The 20,771-nt window shown below is 45.6% G+C and overlaps 1 protein-coding gene across 2 annotated transcripts in view; it reads right to left on the minus strand.

Annotated features, from left to right (window-relative positions):
• Positions 1 to 20,771, minus strand: part of GABRR1 (gamma-aminobutyric acid type A receptor subunit rho1) — a 39,430-nt gene that overhangs the window by 13,643 nt on the left and 5,016 nt on the right. The window contains exons 2-4 of one of the 2 annotated variants that reach the window (XM_032105043.1): positions 3,892 to 3,945; positions 2,140 to 2,246; positions 739 to 806 (exon numbers count right to left, since the gene is read on the minus strand). In XM_032105043.1, coding sequence (XP_031960934.1) covers positions 739 to 806; positions 2,140 to 2,246; positions 3,892 to 3,945 — 229 coding nt within the window. The remainder of the gene's footprint in view (positions 1 to 738; positions 807 to 2,139; positions 2,247 to 3,891; positions 3,946 to 20,771) is intronic. The other variant, XM_032105044.1, reaches the window with a different exon arrangement.

Here is a 20,771-nt window from a genome sequence, read left to right on the forward strand (position 1 = left end):
TAATATTCTGTATTGGGGAGTGATTTTTTCTCTTCCAAAGCAAAACCTGAGTTACTGAGAGACTCTTTGAGTCATAAAATAATAGAATGGTTTGGATTGGAAAAGTGCTCTCAAAGACCATTTTGTTCCAAGCTCCCCACCATGGGTAGAGACATCTTCCACTAAACCAAGTTGCTCAAAGCCCTCTCCAGCCTGACCTTGAGTGGGATGGGGCATCCACAGCTTCTCTGGGCAGTCGGTTCCAGTGCCTCACCATGCTCTGCGTAAAGAATGTCCTCCTTATAGCTGATTGAAAACTACCATCCTTCAGTTTAAAGCCACTCCCCTTTTCCCTTGGGAGGTGTCTGGCCACTGACCACCCTAGAACATGTCCAAAGTGACATTATGTCACTTTAAGTGCCTTAAAACTAACACATTCATTGGTCTCCTCAGAGCTTTTAAGTGTGTTATCACTATTCAAGAAAATATAGAAACCTAAATCCTTTGAGACAGTATTGGCAGTGTTTTATCATTTTGTCCTAGAGAAGAGAAAGGGTCAGATTTCTCCCTTCTGCTTCAAGGGACATGAAATGGTAGCATGAGGTCAATAGAAGCAACTGTTGGCAGATTGAGATCAAACCTGAATCTGCCTTTGGAGGCTGTGGGGTGTTTGTCCTTGGCAGTATTCAAACCCCACGGACACAAGCCCAGGTAGCCTGAAGAGTTTTGGTCTCCAGAGGTCCCATCTGTGACTCTTACCATGTCCACCTCAGAAATGCTGTCCAGACTTTCAACTTGGACATCCACCCCAACAGGAATTGCAGGGCCTAGGGAAAAAAAAAAAAACATTGTCAAAGTACAAACCTAGTGAGATAAAGTAATCCTCTCACTTTACTATCTTACAGATAGAAATAGATGCTCAATCTGAAATAGAAACAACAGCAAACCAATAGAAAGTATAAATGATTGGAATTCACAACAAAAACATCCTAATAACAATTGAAGTCAGTAATAAGACTGACCTAGTAATAACCTTCTCTTTTTATTGTGTCATCCTACATGTGTCACTTCAAAATTTACAAGCAATTTTAATTGTTTTTAGCTCTAAGGCCTGGGTCCAGGACTGGTGAGACAGATTACTGCAAGAGGATCCATTCACAGGGCGAGCAGTGGTGGCACAACTAAGGGAATGTGGGAGATTTTCCCTCACTTCTGCTCCCCTTGCAGGCTAATAACATCCATGAGAGCTACTATGTGTATTTGAATTTTACAAGGCTCAGTGCTCAGCTGTGGAAAAGAAAGGGTAACAAGAGGGGATCCATTGCAGGACACAGGCATGTACCGCTGAGGCTCCTGAGGGGAAGGATCCAACTGTGACCCCAGGTAATAGGCATTCTGAACTTTTTTCCCTCCTCCGGGCTTTGACTAGTCCCTCATATACCTCTGGCAATTACAGTCCAGGAGAGCTGTCAAGTGAAATAATGCTCACATTAGTGAACTGCTATGAAACTGAAATGTTTTTAAATTAATTGAACATGCTGGTATTTGGTATATTGAGCATTTAGCGATAAAATCTTCTTTCATCAGAGTATATAATGGTATCCTGGATTTGAATGACCATCTGTCAGCCAGAAAGGGTAGATAAATTACAACATTCTCTAATCCGATGGGCTGAAAGAAAACGTGTTCCCATGTTCTCCTTCATCCGTTTCCCTGAAAGCTTAGGTTGCTCTAGCACACAGCCACAAAACTGTGAGCAAGCATTAACACAGGCAGTCAAAATATTTTCTTTTGGGTTATAAATGAAGTAAGTATGGTACATCATTTGATTATGCACACGCATGGCCATAATAAGACCAAATTCTTAGAATTTCCCCCATCATTCAGGAATAAACATAAGGTGTATTTGTAGATTTTTATCAGAGGAAAGTGTCACTGAACACCAGGAATATTACATTGCCTGTTAATCACGTTTCCATGCCTTTGACTATTATTTTTGCTCATCCAGAAGGCTATTTCATTGCACCTCTATTCCCCTGAGTATGCCATGAATTCACAACTCAAAATAACAGAAATCTGCTTCTTCACTGCTGTACATGTTACAGTATAAAGAAGTGACAGTGTAAAACAGGAACAGTGACAAATGTGCACGTTTCATACCTCCAAAACCCGGTCTCATGCTGAAGTCATGGTCATCTATTCGCAGCAGCTGCTCTGACTTCGTCAGGGGAGATTTGGTGATGTCAGGGCTTCGTTTCAAGATTGGGCTACCAGGAGGAGAGAAACACAGCCATGAGCCCTGAGCAGTGCCTGCGAGGAATATGTGCTTGTTTCACTCCATTTACTCTCAGAACATCCCCCGTTAGACCATGACCCTGTGATTGTGGCAGTGGTTGGCAGCATGTCATTAAAAACTGATTCCTGCACTCAGCATACAGCTTCGGCACCTGTGATGATTTTAGCAGTGAGAAAACCTTTGTTTGGTGACTTTTTGTCCCTGTAAAATTCTCTCTGCATACATCAGTTTGGGGACAGTCATTAAAAAATGTGGGCTGGAGGAATAGCATGTGTGGGTAAGCGGAGAGGGGGAGGCATTCCTGACATTGAGTTATGATGGAGTGTGAGGCCAGGAATTAGGGAAACAATATATCAAATAAGCTACTGGCTGTTGCCCAGGAACAAAATGGAGACAGTCTGGGAAACAGGCCAGGAGGCAGGCCATCCCCTAACTTGGGATAAAATGATTAGCTTCTGTCCCAGATTTCCATCAAGGATAAAAAGGAGCATTACAGACCTGAGAGGTCTCTGAGCATTAAAGAGCCTGGGAGGGTAATTCCAGAAGCTGTTGGTGTTGCGCCAAGTGCTGGACAGAGGAGGCTCTGATCCCCTTCCACATCCAAAATGCAAACTACTGTTCAGGGCCCCAGTGCTTCGGCTGGGATGGTGGTGGCAGCAGCTCCTTGGTTGCTCCCTTGTGTAAGGGAAGCCTTTGCTGCCCTCAGAGGCAGCTGCACGCCAGCCACTTGAGTGGCAGGAGGGCACCAAAAAAGGAGGAAATGTTTTGCTGGTTCTTGACTTTAGAAAAGATGGCACACTCAGAGAGGCACTCATCTGAATATACGCAAGACAAGTAAGAAATAGATTAAAGGAAAACAGGTTGACAAAGAAACTTGATGAGGAATAAGTTCCTGAGATAAAGTTTCTCCTAAACGAGACTGCTTAGCTATGCTGTACTTCTCACAGACTTGTGGTCAGCTTTATCTGGACTACAAAGTATCTTAGAAAGATGCTTAGTCTGAGTTCAATAATTTCTACAAGAGGTGAATTTTCTACTTCCATCAGTGGGTTCTAGTCATGAATTATCCCTCAGGCATTTTAAAAGGTGGGCCCTGCTTCTGCATTAGGTTTAATTCAGCCTCTGAAAGACCTGTGAGTGCACATTAGGGAAGGTTTATGCCTGTCCAAGACAGAGGAGCAATGTTAGCAGGCCACTGGCAAAGCAAACATTTGTGAGCTGGTTTGACTGTGCTCAGAAAGGTGCTTTCTCCCTGCCAGTGGCAGTGGGAGGGACAAGTGGCACGATGGAGAGCCCATGGAGCAGGCTCAGCTCTGCAGAAGGGATTCTTGGAAGGGGGGCACCCACTCCCACATCACAGGCAACACAAACCGCACTTCAGTGCCACATGAAGCCTGAGGGGGTGTGGCAAATGGCCATGGCATCACACCTCAGCCCCATGAGGGTGTCAGCCAGCGGGGCTTCCCCTGGGGCCTGCTGGATCCCGCTAATGGCATGACCAATGCCTAAAGACTACTGGCTTGTCCAAGTGGTGCCCCCTTCCCCTGCCCAGCCCAGCCGCGGGTGTGTGGCTGACAGGCCTGGGCCAGCAGCAGCCTCCTGCGGGTTCTGCTTACCTGCCTTGCTTCTGCACCTCACCGTGGGCTTCCCGCCTCTGCCGCTGCGGCCGGCTGCATGGAAACAGTGGGAAAAGGGAGAGCTGAGACAGGTGGACAGGTGGGCAGGGATGTCAGGAGGGATCAGCGAATCCCTGCAGCATTGCCTTCTGTCACACGTGAGAAATGGTGCTTACCTTTTTTTTTGCCCTTTCACCAAAGGCCAGTGTTAGGCTGGGCATGGCAGAGGGTGGGGAGGGTGGGGATGCTTGGGCTCACGGCAGGGACAGGGCAAAAAGAGGGGAATCATGATTTCTGTAAGACGGGATGCCCCTGTTTTTGACTGTCTGGCAAAATATCCAGGCAGGCAGCTCAGGTCCCACCTGCCCAGCTTTGGCTGGCAACACCAGGGGTTTTGGACACACGATGAGTGGCCATGGGGACTCTGGTGGTGGGGGGCACAGCCATTACACCTACAGACCAGAGTCAGCTAGGTATGTTCATGAGAAGAAAATATTTTCAAATTATTTCAGGGGGAAAAAAAAGAAAAAAAATCTGTGAAAATTGTTTCTGGCTTCATACCATCTCCCAGCTGGCTGTCAAGAAAGGTCTTCTCAGGTCTTTGGCCAATATTTTATTTAATCATTAAAGGCAAGAATATTGCTTCTGGCAATGGAAGTGCTAGCTTGAGCAAAAGTAACATTTCAAACATTTAACAGTTCTAAATCATCTTTAACTAAAAGTAAAAAAATTAGCTTCTCTCTGTAATAAATGCTAGCTCAAATCAGCTAATGAGGCTTTTGCCCATTAGCATGCGTTTCAAATCCCTCTGTAGAGATTTACAGTGGCAAAACTCCTTTTTGCAGTAATGGTGGTCAGCACCTGAGCACCATCATCCCTTTGGTGTGCAGTGGAGGAACCCCAGGCCTTGTGGGACAGCTCCTTTCTGGGCTGGGAACACTCCAAAAGCCGATAGTATCAGAGGGGAATTCATCTTGCTACTGCCACAGAGAAGCAGACAACCAGGCCAGGAATGGGCATGTGGGGCTGTAGCATTGACTCAACCTGAGGTGAAGCACTGGATGAGGAGGATTGTTTTTTCCAGAATCTGCTGTGTGCTTCCGGATGGAAGGCTGGGAATAAATGCACAGGCAGACCAGTGTTTGGGGGAGTCTTTGGCCATGCAGCACCACTGCCATTACAAGAAGCAGCTTCTGTGGCACTGCTTGGACCTGGGCATCACACAGAAGAACACTTGCAAATGCAAAATGCCCTTTCTGGAGTCTTCTGCCTTGTTCTACACCCTTGCTGATGTGTCTCATTGCTGCCTGCTTCTCATCTGGCCGTCAGGAAGTAATTTCTCGTGTTTTGGGGATAAGCAGATTCTGCCAACAAGCTGACTGATTTACATGACTTTAAAGTGCCCTAGTAAACTCTTGGCTGTTCAGGAATAATGCTGGTATTCGAACAGGGACGAAGCAGGCCATGTTCTTGCAATTTCTAATTTTCATTTACTTTTTAGGTCTTATCTAATGTTCCATAGTGGCTCTCTCCCTATTCTGCTTGTCAAGAGAGACTTCAAGTCATGGCCATCAAGGATTCATGGCCAAATCATCCCCACCCTCTTCACTCAGCAATCCTGGGTGCTTCCTTTTATTTCCTCCAAGTGTTTCTCCATCTCCTGTAAAACGAACTTTATTTCCTTGTCACAAACAAAGTGTCCCCCATGCTCTATCCACTGCAGGGTACCATGTTCATTTGAGCTTTGGTTCGAGTGTTTAGTATTTCTTTTTGCCAGTCCTGTTCCCCTTGTCACAGCTCTGTGGCAGCAAAACATTTTTACCTGTTACCCAGTTACTGCAATTTGAAGCCCCATTTCTTTCTATTCAATAAATATCTTTTCTGCTCTGGTTCCTGGGCAGTCCTCTGCTGGCTCAGTGATCAATGGCAGCTCCATCATGGGACCCCATTACCCTGCCTGTCTGGGCTGTGGATCGATGGAAAGCTGCTGTGGCTTCCCCTTGCATGTCTGCTGTCCCTGGGTGTTTGCGCTCACAGCCGCACCTGGGAGATTCAGCCCAGACATTGCACACAGATTGCTCAGCACGACCGGCTGTGAGTGTCACTCCTGCCTTCACTGGGGTGACAGGCTGTCTTTAAAACTCAACCATCATTCCTGAGGTAAAATATACTGAATAATGAACAATCCTTTTCTCCCCCCCCCTACAATGTCAATATTTATCTCCTAGCCATTACAATGCCAAAAGGCATTTCATGTCTCATGAAGCTCACAGAGATGCTTTGTGAAAAAGCAACAACTGGAGCAGAGCGGCATTTATTCACAGTGCTCCCTGTGCATTGCTAGAATAGCTCTAGGGCCCCTGATGGCAGCTGGGGTGATGCAAGCTCTTCAAAGTCATTGTTCTTGCCCCAGATCTACCCACTGAAGATCTTGAGATGCCTCTGCCTCAAAGTCTGAGGCTTGCTGGGGCTGGGAGGCAGCGAGGTGGCTGAAGCTTAGGAAAGCTGGGGAAGAAAATCAGCCAACCTAGATTTTGGTCACTACTGCTACAGACACAAGGCAAAAAGCAGTTACTCTTTTTGTATTTCAAAGCATGATACTTCCTATGGCTCCTACAGTCACTCCAACACAGCAAAAAGGGTTGCACGGTTAGGGTTAACAGTGTCTGATTTTCAGAAGAAACAGCCCAACCATGACATCTGAAAGTCCCAGCAGGCATTTCCAAATGCCCAGCTTCACAGGACATGTGCCAGAGGAATGTCAGGTCCACACTTGCAATGTGCACCAGAAACCCCCCAGTATTCTTCGTCTTTGAAATAAGAGCTTTTGAAAGCAACCAAAACAAATGTGTGTCTTGGGGTGACCTTATGATGTGTATCCCATATCGCTGCCTATGCCCAGAAATTAATTTTTGTGCCTTTCTATGCCTCTAAACTGAGCCTGAAAGGGGGAAGGAAAAAACTGAGCAAAACTTTCTCAAAGCAGTTTGCAGCTCGTTCAAGGTTACAAAAAGATAGCAGGTTTTTTTTTTTTCCCTAGCTGGGGCAGGGGAGGGAGGAAGCACCCGGCTTGTTTTTTTTCCAGTCAGTTTTTGGCCAGTTTTTTTCTTCTTGTTCTCTGGAGAGAGACTGAGAGTTGGACTTTGGATTTCCTTCTCTGGAATTCCGGATTTTTCCCCTTTTCTACTGGACTGCCTGATTGCTGTAACATCAGAGCACATCGGGAGGACTTTCCACCGGGCACAGAGGGCCTGGCCCCGGCCCAAGCCCCAGCTCCGAGGAGACCAAAGGGAGGACTCGAACACTTTCCCAGGTTTTTCCTCTACCGCGAAAGATTTTACCATCTAACATTGTTTTCCTTCCCATGTGTTTGTTAAATAAATAGTTTTATCTTCTTCACTTTCCTTCGAGGAAAATTTATTTTTTCCCGAACCTGGTGGGGGAGGGGTGGTTGTGCCTTCTCTCAGAGGATATATTTCTAAATTTGCCCAAACTGGAACAAATTTAGTGGCGCCCAACGTGGGGCTCGAAGGAAAGTGAAAAAACTTGTGCTAATTACATTTTGGGTTGAATTTACTTATTCTGTGTTGGAGTAAAGTAGTCACCATGCTGGTTGAGTTCATAATGTCTCTCTGGCTCGATGTACTCATGTCTTTCTGGTCCTTAGGCTTCATTGAGGTACTAGTGCTTTTTTGGTCCCTAGGGTTGTTTGCCTATCCACAACTTGCTCCAATCTTGTCCCTGGTATGTAAATTTTACAGAGAAGGGAGACGAACCAGGATTTCTATTTTGCTGTGCTCGGTGATAATGATTTATAAGAAGTTGATAGAGGTACAAGCAGCTGTTCGAGGTGTGTATGATAAGTGGTTTCTCCGTCCTAACCCCAGTCCTAGCTTCAGTAGCCTGTTTTGGGAATTTATTAGTAATTGTACCCAGATTGTTAGAGGAGGAGGAGATGGGGTTTCCCTTCCCTTTAAATTTGATAGGTTATCTTTTGAGAATGTTCAGTATCCCCTTGATGTTAAAGAGACCACCCTCCTGGTATTTAATCTGGTAATCTTCCTCCATGTAATTCATAGCTTGTCTAGAATGAGAGCTCAGATTTCCAGGGTGACTGCTGAGACACCTGACCCAGAGGTGGAACATCTTGAGTGGTGTGGGGAGTGGGAGGACATCGGCCAAACCCTAAAGAAATTCTCTGACCCGATAGTTTGGGATTTCCCATCTGAACAAATTCAGAAACCAGCTGAGGTGGGAAAATATCTGAAAGAGAAATACAATGACAATTCTAATGAGAACAAGCTCCTTGCAATATGTTGGGCTTTGGCATATGCCTATCGCACACTGCAGCAGCAAGTAAAGGTAGAGAGGCAGGAAGATAAATCAGCAAAGCCTGCAGATACCCCAGTCACTCAGGCTGCAGATAAACCAGACAGCAAGCCCAAACCAGATGGAGAGTCTAAGCCATTGACAGTGGCTCCTGTCACGAGGAAAAAGCACACAACCAAAACTGATCGCCCAGTGAAAGATGATGATGATGCAGGGGAAGGAACCTCAAAACCACCAACGGACTCAGGCACAGAAACCATTACTGAGTCCATGTCCATAAAGGACCTTCACAGCCTAAGAAAGGATTACACCCGACGGTCCGATGAATCCATAATAAGTTGGATGGTCCGTATTTGGGATGCTGCAGGTGATGATGTGATGCTGGACGGTGCTGAAGCGAGGCATTTGGGATCCCTGTCACATGATCCAGTGATCGACCAAGAGATGAAAAGGGAGGCTAACTCTACCAGTCTCTGGAGACGGATTTTGACAGGCGTGGCTGAAAGATATATGTGCGGAGATGATCTCTACATGCAGCAAACCCAGTGGAAGACCATAGAACAAGGGATCCAGCGCCTGAGAGAACTAGGGGTGGTAGAGGTTGTCTTCACAAATGACCCAGGATTGAGAAGTCCAGACCGGGCCAGAGTTATTCCATATATGTGGCGAAAACTCATACATCTTGGGCCACCAGAATATGCTTCTGCTTTAGCAATAATGAAACCGGACTACGGTGCGAATGAGACCGTGCGGGATATGGCAATGAAGCTCAGAGCATATGCAGACTCTGTGCATGGCCCAACACATGCAAGAATTGCAGCTGTGGAAACACGTATGCAGAAAATTGAAGATGAAATGAAGAAGAATCACCAGGAGATTAAAGAGTGCCTTCTCCGCGGACGTTCCCCAGAGAGAAGGTACATCCCACGAAGTGAGCTGTGGAATTTCCTGTGTGACAGTGGGGAAAACATGAGGAAGTGGGGTGGACAACCCACGTCTGCTCTGGCAGCACGAGTGAGTGAATTGAAGGAGCGCAAGTCTCAGAAAGGAGGATCTACCAAAAAGGAAGTAGCTCCAGTTGCCTGTAGCCAAACTGCTGGAAATGATGGAAAAGACGATGGCATGTCCAATTCCCATGAAGGAACCTCTAAGGTGCAGGCCCAGGGAAAGAAGGATAACCAGGCATAGAGGGGCCCTGCCTCTAGCCAGGTAGAGGCCAGGGAAAACCGTGTTTTTTGGACTGTGTGGATTCGTTGGCCTGGTACATCAGAACCACAAAAATATGATGCCTTGGTTGACACTGGTGCGCAGTGTACAATAATTCCATCGCAGCATGTGGGGGTAGAATCTGTTTCTATCTCTGGTGTAACAGGTGGATCACAAGATTTGACCTTGGTGGAAGCCGAGGTGAGCCTGACTGGAAATGAGTGGAAGAGACATCTCATTGTGACTGGCCCAGAGGCCCCGTGCATTTTGGGCATAGACTTCCTCCGGAACGGGTATTTTAGAGACCCAAAGGGACTCAGGTGGGCTTTTGGAATAGCTGCTGTGGAGACAGAGGGCATTAAGCAATTGAACGCTTTGCCTGGGCTATCAGAGAACCCGTCTGCAGTCGGCCTTCTGAAGGTGGAAGAACAAAGAGTACCAATTGCTACCTCGACAGTGCATCGCCGACAGTACCGGACAACTCGAGATGCTGTGATTCCCATCCACAAGATGATCCGTGAGCTGGAGAGCCAAGGGGTGGTCAGCAAGACCCACTCACCCTTCAACAGCCCCATTTGGCCTGTGCGCAAGTCTGACGGGGAATGGAGATTGACTGTGGACTATCGTGCCCTGAATGAAGTGACTCCACCGCTGAGCGCTGCTGTGCCAGACATGTTGGAGCTCCAGTACGAGCTGGAGTCCAAAGCAGCAAAGTGGTACGCCACTATTGACATTGCTAATGCATTTTTCTCCATTCCTCTGGCAGCAGAGTGCAGGCCTCAGTTTGCCTTCACCTGGAGGGGCGTGCAGTACACCTGGAACCGACTGCCCCAGGGGTGGAAGCATAGCCCCACCATCTGCCATGGACTGATCCAGACTGCACTAGAAAAAGGTGAGGCTCCAGAACATTTGCAGTACATTGATGACATCATTGTGTGGGGGAACACCGCAACAGAAGTGTTTGAGAAAGGAAAGAAAGTTATCAGGATTCTCCTGGAAGCTGGTTTCGCCATCAAGAAGAGCAAAGTCAAGGGACCTGCCCGAGAGATCCAGTTCCTGGGAGTGAAATGGCAAGATGGACGGCGTCAGATTCCCACTGAGGTCATCAATAAGATCACAGCAATGTCTCCACCAACCAACAAGAAGGAAACACAAGCTTTCCTAGGCGCTATAGGTTTCTGGAGGATGCACATTCCTGAGTACAGCCAGATTGTGAGTCTTCTTTACCTGGTTACCCGCAAGAAGAACGATTTCCATTGGGGCCCTGAACAGCAACAAGCTTTTGCCCAGATCAAGCAGGAAATCGCTCATGCGGTAGCCCTTGGCCCAGTCAGGACAGGACCCGAAGTGAAGAACGTGCTCTACTCTGCAGCCGGGAGCCATGGCCTGTCCTGGAGCCTTTGGCAGAAGGTGTCCGGTGAGACTCGAGGTCGACCACTGGGATTTTGGAGCCGAAGCTACAGAGGGTCTGAGGCCAACTACACCCCAACAGAGAAGGAAATCTTGGCAGCCTATGAAGGAATCCAAGCCGTCTCAGAGGTAATTGGCACTGAGGCACAACTCCTCCTGGCACCCCGACTACCGGTGCTGGGGTGGATGTTCAAAGCAGAGGTTCCCTCTACCCACCATGCCACCAATGCCACATGGAGCAAATGGATTGCTCTCATCACACAGCGCGCCCGTATCGGAAAACTGAATCGCCCTGGGATTTTGGAAATAATTACAAACTGGCCTGAAGGTGAAAACTTTGGTCTCACTGATGAAGAAGAACAAGTGACACGTGCTGAAGAAGCTCCACCGTACAACCAGCTGCCATCAGAAGACACACGCTACGCTCTTTTCACCGACGGTTCTTGTCGCATCGTAGGGATGAAACGAAAGTGGAAAGCAGCCGTATGGAGTCCCACACGACGGGTTGCAGAAGCTACTGAAGGAGAAGGGGGATCAAGCCAACTCGCTGAACTCAAAGCTGTTCAACTAGCCCTGGACATTGCTGAAAGGGAGAAGTGGCCAAAGCTCTACCTCTACACTGATTCATGGATGGTAGCCAATGCTCTGTGGGGATGGTTAGAAAAGTGGGAAAAAGCTAATTGGCAGCGTAGGGGAAAACCAATCTGGGCAGCTGAAGAGTGGAAAGACATCGCTGCCCGAGTAAGAAAGCTGGTTGTGAAAGTCCGCCACGTAGATGCCCATGTCCCCAAGAGTAGGGCTAATGAAGAACACCAAAACAACAAGCAGGTAGATCAGGCTGCAAAGATAGAAGTGTCACAGGTAGACTTGGACTGGAAACACAAGGGAGAGTTGTTTCTAGCTCGATGGGCCCATGATGCCTCAGGCCATCAGGGCAGAGATGCCACCTATAAGTGGGCACGAGACCGAGGGGTGGATCTAACCATGGACAGTATCTCCCAGGTTATCCATGATTGTGAGACATGCGCTGCGATCAAGCAGGCCAAGCGGGTGAAGCCCCTGTGGTATGGTAGGCAATGGTCCAAATACAAGTATGGAGAGGCCTGGCAGATTGATTACATCACACTGCCTCAAACCCGCCAAGGCAAGCGCTATGTGCTCACAATGGTAGAAGCCACCACTGGATGGCTGGAGACCTACCCTGTGCCTCATGCTACTGCCCGGAACACCATCCTGGGCCTGGAAAAGCAAGTCCTTTGGAGGCATGGCACCCCTGAGAGAATTGAATCTGACAATGGGACTCATTTTAAGAATAGCCTTATTAACACCTGGGCTAGAGAACATGGCATAGAGTGGGTGTACCACATCCCTTACCATGCACCAGCTGCAGGCAAAGTGGAACGGTGCAATGGATTGTTGAAAACCACTTTGAAGGCACTGGGTGGGGGAACTTTCAAAAATTGGGAACAGAATCTAGCAAAAGCCACCTGGTTAGTTAACACCCGAGGTTCCACCAATAGAGCTGGTCCAGCCCAATCTGAATCCCTGCATACAACAGATGGAGATAAGGTCCCAGTAGTGCATGTCAGAGGTCTATTAGGAAAGACTGTGTGGATAAATTCTGCCTCGAGTACAGACAAACCCATCCGTGGGGTTGTCTTTGCTCAGGGACCTGGTTGCACATGGTGGGTAATGCAGAAAGATGGAACAACACGTTGTGTACCACAGGGAGATCTGATTGTTGTGTGACAACCACCTGTAGTGTGAAATGCCAGTATACCCCTGCTTGCTGATTATCACTGTCACTGTTCATATATAGCTGTGTATATATATATATATATATATATATGTATTAATGTGTGTGTAAAATTGGAATATCTTAGTTTGGGCATTGAGCCAACAATATGGGATAAGGGGTGGAATGTCTTGGGGTGACCTTATGATGTGTATCCCATATCGCTGCCTATGCCCAGAAATTAATTTTTGTGCCTTTCTATGCCTCTAAACTGAGCCTGAAAGGGGGAAGGAAAAAACTGAGCAAAACTTTCTCAAAGCAGTTTGCAGCTCGTTCAAGGTTACAAAAAGATAGCAGGTTTTTTTTTTTTTTCCCCTAGCTGGGGCAGGGGAGGGAGGAAGCACCCGGCTTGTTTTTTTTCCAGTCAGTTTTTGGCCAGTTTTTTTCTTCTTGTTCTCTGGAGAGAGACTGAGAGTTGGACTTTGGATTTCCTTCTCTGGAATTCCGGATTTTTCCCCTTTTCTACTGGACTGCCTGATTGCTGTAACATCAGAGCACATCGGGAGGACTTTCCACCGGGCACAGGGGGCCTGGCCCCGGCCCAAGCCCCAGCTCCGAGGAGACCAAAGGGAGGACTCGAACACTTTCCCAGGTTTTTTTCCTCTACCGCGAAAGATTTTACCATCTAACATTGTTTTCCTTCCCATGTGTTTGTTAAATAAATAGTTTTATCTTCTTCACTTTCCTTCGAGGAAAATTTATTTTTTCCCGAACCTGGTGGGGGAGGGGTGGTTGTGCCTTCTCTCAGAGGATATATTTCTAAATTTGCCCAAACTGGAACAATGTGCGAGAGGTCATTACCCACCGTAGCATTTTAGTTTGCAATTACTTCTGGAATATACATTTCCCACCTATAAACTGTACTCTCTTTTCTCTATGGAAGGCAATGCATCAGTAGTAGACAGCAACCTATTTTACACTCTTAGTAGGATAACCTAATTATGACTGAGAACATTTCTTCCTTGAGGAGTTAAATCAAGATACAGTTTCAGTTCTTCAGGAAAAAGCAAGAACTAATGTATTTTCCTCAAGAGAAAAATGAAAGCTGCTGAAGTATTGCAGCCAGATTCATACAGTTTTCCTGGGTCCAAGGGGTGACATCCTTGAGGAACACTGCTGCTGGGTTTGGCAGAATGATCTAATGCTAACGTTATTATTATCAGATTTCGTTAAATTCTGGAACAGTCTGCTCTCTCCATCCTGTTTGGTGTTCTTAGATCTGCATGGAAGACCTCAGATCAGAGAAGAGATGTCAGAACAGATCCTGACTCAGGAAATACTGCTGAGATGTGGCTGTGGCAAAATCTTTGTCACTTTGTACAAAGTGTCATCAACAATATTTTAGCAGGGGGATGTAGCTGCAACTCACCCCAAACCTCCTACCCTGAGCAGAAGTGCCTGCCTCCCCAGGAAGCCTGGCAGCAGCTTTTGGGGCTGAGCCACTCAGGGGGCCCTCTTCCTTTCTGCTTATCTCATGCTTGGGAGATACCCCCAGCCCTTCTCTGGGGCAGAGACTGTGGAATTCCCATCACCACACTCTGAGACCACCACATACTTAAATTTTGTCAGATATGAGCTCTGCAGCTCATTCTGTACTGCAGTGTGGCTGATCCACAGCCTCCCTTACCACTGAGGCAAGGCAACAGGGCATATGGAGCTTGCTGGGCCAGTTTTCAGCAGGACTTTTAACTGGAAAGTAATGAAAGCGATGGGACTCCCTCATCCCTGCCAGCTGTGCCATGGCACTCAGCTCTGGGCCCCCCATCCCTGTGTGAGCTTGTGCTGTGCCTCCCGTCCTGCACCTGCTGTGCTGTACAGACCTCATGCCATGATGGACAGGGGAATGCCAGGGATGCCATGATGATTTTTTTTTCCTTTCCTTTTATACCCCTTTTATACCTTTTTATAACTTCTGTATTCTTAGTGGTTTTTTTGCCAACATTCTTAGACTTGTTTGTCAAGCTAAGAGACTAAACATTTTAGAAGCTTAGTAGTTAAAGATCAGTGTGCCCCAGACACCAAGGTCGTCTCCTGAACACATTTTATAAACTAAGATAGAACCATCCAGGGGAAGGTTCCTTAGAGAAGAGGGCTCATTCGAGCCTCTCATTAGAGAATCTTTGATAGATATGCTAATTAGTAAAACCTATAATGTTATACCGGATTTTTGTAGAGTGGGCATTGCAGTGTGCATTGCGGTGTGCCTTTTGATGCATTCAACCTGGATGTAGTGCACCTAATGATCCTTAAAATAAATACAAAGGTAAAATCCCTTTTCCCTTCTAACCGTGTTTGACTCTTGATTTTAAGACCAAGAAAAAGCATCACCAGCACCCGTGTTCTCCTTGGTCTTCCCATCAAATTACACCTGGGCAAGGCAGAAGAGGGCAGTGGAGGCAGTACAAGTTCCTGCAGGGAACAAAGACTTGGCAGGATGGACATGGGATTGGCAAAGGTGTATTGGTACTATAAAGATCTGTGAGAAGTATAAAAATCTTATTAAATACCTATTAAGTGCCTTCATATTTGACTAAGCTTTGCTTCTCCCTGTTTTATGCTTCTCCCATTAGTGACTGGGGTTCATACCACATCAGCATCCTGTTAAAGGCCAAAACCACACAGAGGAGTGCTGGGTTAGGGAATGGGGGAGGGGTAAAAAGGAACTGGTGAATGCTGGTGGATAGGTGTTGCAGCAGGTCCAGTCCTGAGCCCAGAGAAGAGCTTTGAAGGGGGAGGAAAAGTGAGGTAGCTAAATGGGAAGAAAACCCACTTAGCACCTGAGGGAGAAAGAGCAATCTTGAAATGTGAGGAAGCTGCTCTTACCTGGTGATAAGCACTTCACCAGACATGATCCACTGTGTAACACAGGGATAATGTAGGATAGAAACCCACTGATTTGTACTCAAATTGAGAGCCTTGCAAAGCTGCAAGCTGTAAACCAGACTCTAAATACTGAAGAAAATTTATCATGAAATGTATTTTTTTTGGCATTTGTCAAGTGCTTGTTTGTTTGTAATTATGTTGGGCCATATGTCCTTATTATTAGTAGGTTTAAAGATGGTGAAGAAAGGTGATAAATTGCTATTATAAGCTGTTAAATATATGAAAAGAAAGGGGGAAATGGCACTATTTTTGATGTTCACATCACAAAGTCTGAGAAACAGTGGGATTCAGAGCTCTTCTACCATCTTTTTTTTTCTGAGTGATACAGAAAATTCAATGAGAACCCCATTTTGATCCTTTACGACTTGAATACAGATCAGTCTCAGAATTCAAAATACGCAGAGGCAGGATATATATACACCCTTTAAAAGTTGCACTTCTTTTGTTCTTTGCCTGAACATAAGCACTGACTAAAGAAAAAAGGGGAACATACGTACACATATTGATTATTCACAGAAAAGTTGTGCCACCTGAGGTCTTGACACTGTACATGATATTGCAAAAATGAAAGTGCCCTATGTTGCAGGAATTGCATCCAGTGCGTGGGTGTGTGTTGAGTTTTGTGTTACATATGTTGAAAGGAAGAGTTGGAGGAAGCAGAAGGTCCATCCTACCAGCTGGGAGGAGGCAGGCATGGTGCCAGGGCTCAGCCAAGTGAAAAAGAGAAACAGATGAAGGGAAGGGAAAACTAATGGGGGCAATGCAGAACGTGCTGAAAGGTTTCACGTCTGACCCAGTCTCAGGAGAAAAGCTGACTTGCAAGCAGACATCAGCACACTGCAGATCAGGGAAGGGCATTTTAAAGAGTATTTAGGTTGTTGGAGGTATTTAAGTCAACAGAGGATGATGGCACTTCCCCAGGAGCACTGGGAGTACCAGCTGCTACAGACTCTGAGCTGTAAGACATCACCTCCAAGGACTCCTTAGAGATGGGTGATGCCCCTGGGAGAGCATGAGGGTGAAAAAAACCACCTGGTTTTAAGGACGGTACCGAAGAAGGAAGTCGGAGTTTTGAGATCTGAAAATAAATTGTGACAAACTCAAGTGATCCGTTGGTCTGCCTCTACCCCAGGGAATAATGAGATTATAAAGATCAGACAATGAGAATCTTTGCAATAATTGACGTCAAACCAGTCTAATGTCCTGTCTGACAGTGTAACTGGCTGCCTTTGTGTAAGCAGGAGGAAAAGTAGATTTGAGTGAGGTTTTTAATATTTCATTACTAAACAACGGAAATAGGGTTAAGATGAAACTGTGACTTTGAACATGGTTGAAATGTAATTAATGTAATGCTATTAATTTGCTGCTGAGAGACATTAAATAACATTTCACAGATTTCATCCTGGAAAGAGCTGTTCAATATTTTCAATAATAAGACAGATGACAGAACTATTAAATTCAGACATGAGGGGATGCTTGAAAGAGAAACAGGCATTTGGGGATCTAGCGTCAAAATTCACAGCCACCGCAACATGTTGGAGAAAAGATCTGGTGTCAATATGATGGATTGCAATAAAAGATAATACTAAGAACTGTGTGGAATATGGAGAAATAATTGCATAAATGATGAATGGGGAATAACTAGCTAAAAAAAAGTAATAGAATAGAACAGAAAAAGCAGAATTGTAACAATTCTGCTGTTGGGGCAATGTTAAGAAATACTCATATTGACACAGGATCAGAGATAGATTTAAAGTAAATGGATTGAACAGTAACAAGTTGTCCTGGGTTACAGTGTATTCTATTACCATCCCCATCAGCTGTTGAAACCAGGTGGGGCAGTGTTTCCTTGCCTCCTCTCCCCAGACTATCTCTCTGTTAATTGCCCATCATTGTCCTGCCGCCTGACTCAGAGATAACTCCCTCCGGACTATCTTCTGTTAATGAGCCTAATCAACACTTGGCCTCATGACTCATTACCCCATTGTGAGATGCTCCACCCAGAGGGAGGAACCAAGCATCCCAGCGTGGATATAAGCTGAGGCTGAACACCAGAGACACCGCTTCCCACTGGATTTCCAGAGGACAGGAGCTACACAGCCACCATTGGACTTCCTGAGGAAGAGCAGACTGTTTTACTACAGGATCACTGCTTCAGAGGACTGCAGCCACCATTCTACCAGACTGCTACCACCACCCTGCCTAACAGGGTGTCAGGTTGTACCCTGACTCTGTCAGTTTGACAGTGTTTTCTTTTACCTTTTTTTCCTTTTCTTTAATTTCCATTAAATTGTTATTCTGACTTGGTGTCTCCCACTGGTTTGTTTTCAAACTAGTACACAAGTCAACAGGCTTTTACCTAGAAGAAAGCCAAGTAAGAAACTGTTGAACCAATTGTCATTGGTGTCACAGGAGTGGAAGGTGACAGCTTTCCACTTCTTTGGAACTCTAAAAAGCTACCGACTGTTCCACTGGACTAATTAGCTACAAAGATAGTAAAACCACCAAAAGTAGACACCAGATAAATATAGAATGTACTGAAGAAGAGCGAGAAGCAGTTTGACTTGAAGGATATTACGCACTTTAGAACCATGGAATCATTAAGTTTGGAAAAGACCTTTAAAATCATAAAGTCCAACCATCAACCTGGGACTGCCACCACATTCACCATTAATCCATGTCCTCAAATGCCACATCCACATGTTTTTTGAACATTTCCAGGGGCAGTGACTCCACCACTTCCCTGGGAAGCCTGTTTCAATGCTTTACAACCGTTGCCCTTATAATATTTTTTCCAAATATCTGATCTAAACCTCTCCTGGTGCAACTTGAGGCCATTTCCTCTTGTCCTGCCACTTGTTACCTAAGAGAAGAGACTGGCGCCCACCTCACTACAATCTCCTTGCAGGCAGTTGTTGTAAATATAATGGCCTTGTCTAAAAAGTTAGTGACCTTGTAGACAAGAGTGATCGAGATGACACATTGTACCTCAAATTCCAAAAGAGTGTTGACAGGTTCTTCTTGTAAAGAAGTCAATCAGTCAGAAAGAAGCTCCCCACATGTGAATGGTTACAAAACAGGATACAAGAAGAGGAGTAATGGAGAGTTTTTACCATAAAGATAGTTTCTCATTGTAGTCCCATTACACCTATGATGGAATCACTGTTGTTCAATAGCTTTATAAATTATTTTGGATAAAAGAGTAATTACTGGAAATAATACTTACTGAGGATATGTAACTGTTCAAGGTAGTTAAAATCAGAACTATGGGTCGAGAATTGCAGCAGAATCTCATGATGCCAAGCAACTTCAGAAAAATTCAGTGCTAGCAAATTCAGAAAAGTGTACATTGATTTCTACTCTGCATTTTTAATTTTTTCCATTGTGCTTTCAGAAATGATGTTAAAATAGTGATGGCCTCCAAACCAACTCTCAGTGCTAAGGAAGGAGGTGTCAGTGTCATTGTGGTATTTCTTGGTAAACATCAGCTTAATGATGCACAATGCTCAAGAGGACAAACGGATGGCTCAGCATTATGGGGAATAGAGCAGCAAACCAGACAGAAGGCATTTCAGTGCTGTTAGCAACACCATGGCATGTCCACATCTCGCATATCCAATATCCATAGCTGGAAAAAAATAGCAGAGTAAGAGAAGAGCTCTTGGAGGTGGAGAAGACTTCCAGGCAGCCTGAGCAGGGCTCTCAGAGTGGGAAAGGAGAAGGCAGCCAAGTGATATGGTGCAAGCATGCAAATTCAGGAGTGGCTTGGTGCAGGTGAACAGGAATCTGTCACTCAAGACTTTCCACAATGCATAGCAAGGAGAAGAAATTCGAAAGAAAGTACATGAACATGGCATGTCATCATGCTGTGAAATTCACTCTGAAAGCTGAGAGTGCTTTCACACAAGTGAGTTTGGAAGGTGACTGAGCATTTTTTAGAAGAAAAACCATCACCATTTTAGACATGAACTCAACACTGGAATGAGAAAATCAATTTATATGCACTCAGGAGGGAAGAAACTACCTTGCAGCATCTTTGGATTGGTTTGGGGTTGGTTTTTTTTATGGCTGGGCTGCACACAGCCTGTTACGTCTCCTCACACCAGCTCATAAAACACATTGCAGTAATGGTGGGCCAGAAGATAACGTGAAGTTGCTGATCCTCAGCAAGTTCAATGTTGCCTGGAGCTTCTATCACGAGGGGCCAAGTAAAGTTGCAGAGTACTTGGGTGTGTGAACATAGCTACAGAAGTACCAGTAGAGACTGTTCCGCCATGAACAACATGACTAAAGTTAGGAAGCTGTGTGATGCATAGACCCAAAGTAAGTTCTAGAAGGGATGAAAGGAGGCTGGTGATTATGATGAAAGTAGAAAATACAGTTTTCAAAGCATCATCAGTTGCTATGAGAAGCAGAGGGGGGACACTTCTGGCTGGTCCGAGAAAAGGTGTAATGCACAATTGAAATTTCTTGAAAGAACAACAGGGGTGAAAAGGCAAATGAGAGGAATAGCCAAGCAATAACAAAAAATAAGCTAATGTGTAACAAGACAAAGAAGAGAAAGATGAGGAGCCCTGTCACACAGAAGAAAAGGGTTTGAAGTAAGCCACAAAGTAATATGAAGTTAAAAGCAACAGGGAATATCTTGGCAGATCTGTGTGACAAGGGCAAGAGATGTGGCTAGGGACAAGAAAAAAATGAGGCAGGTGAAGCAGAGGGCAGAGGGCAGAGAAAGGAACAGGGAAAAAAAAGAGAAACAGCTTATTGAAGAAGAGGAGAAACCTTGAAAGAGGGGGAAAAAAAGAATGAAGGAGATGAAGATAAAAGGACGAAAGGGAAAGGGAAGTTACCGACTGGGGAGATGGAGAGATACCAGTTGCTCTGGCCTGAAGCCCACACTGGGTCTTTTGCTCTCCTGAGACCCAGCACTGCTGGAGCAAATGGTGTCCAGACACAACTCAAACTGATCCTGGAAAGCCATGTCTTGAGAGCTGAGGGCTCACTGGATCTGGCTCACCACTGATAATGTGGCAATGCCTTCAACAGGCATTTTACAGGCTCACTGTGCACTCCAGAAGTCTCATCTAAAGACAGCTTGCATCAGGAAGATTTGTTTATGCAACTAAATGTCAATATGAAACCTGAAGATATAAAAGAAAACTCTAAGAGAAGAGAACAGCACAAGGACTACTAGAAGGTAAAGGAAGAAGTCCTGTTAGGGATGAATTTGTAAGGCCAGAAGAAGCATTAGGAGGGC

Source organism: Corvus moneduloides, chromosome 3 (assembly GCF_009650955.1).
Source record: "Corvus moneduloides isolate bCorMon1 chromosome 3, bCorMon1.pri, whole genome shotgun sequence".
In the NCBI taxonomy this organism is placed as follows: domain Eukaryota; kingdom Metazoa; phylum Chordata; class Aves; order Passeriformes; family Corvidae; genus Corvus; species Corvus moneduloides.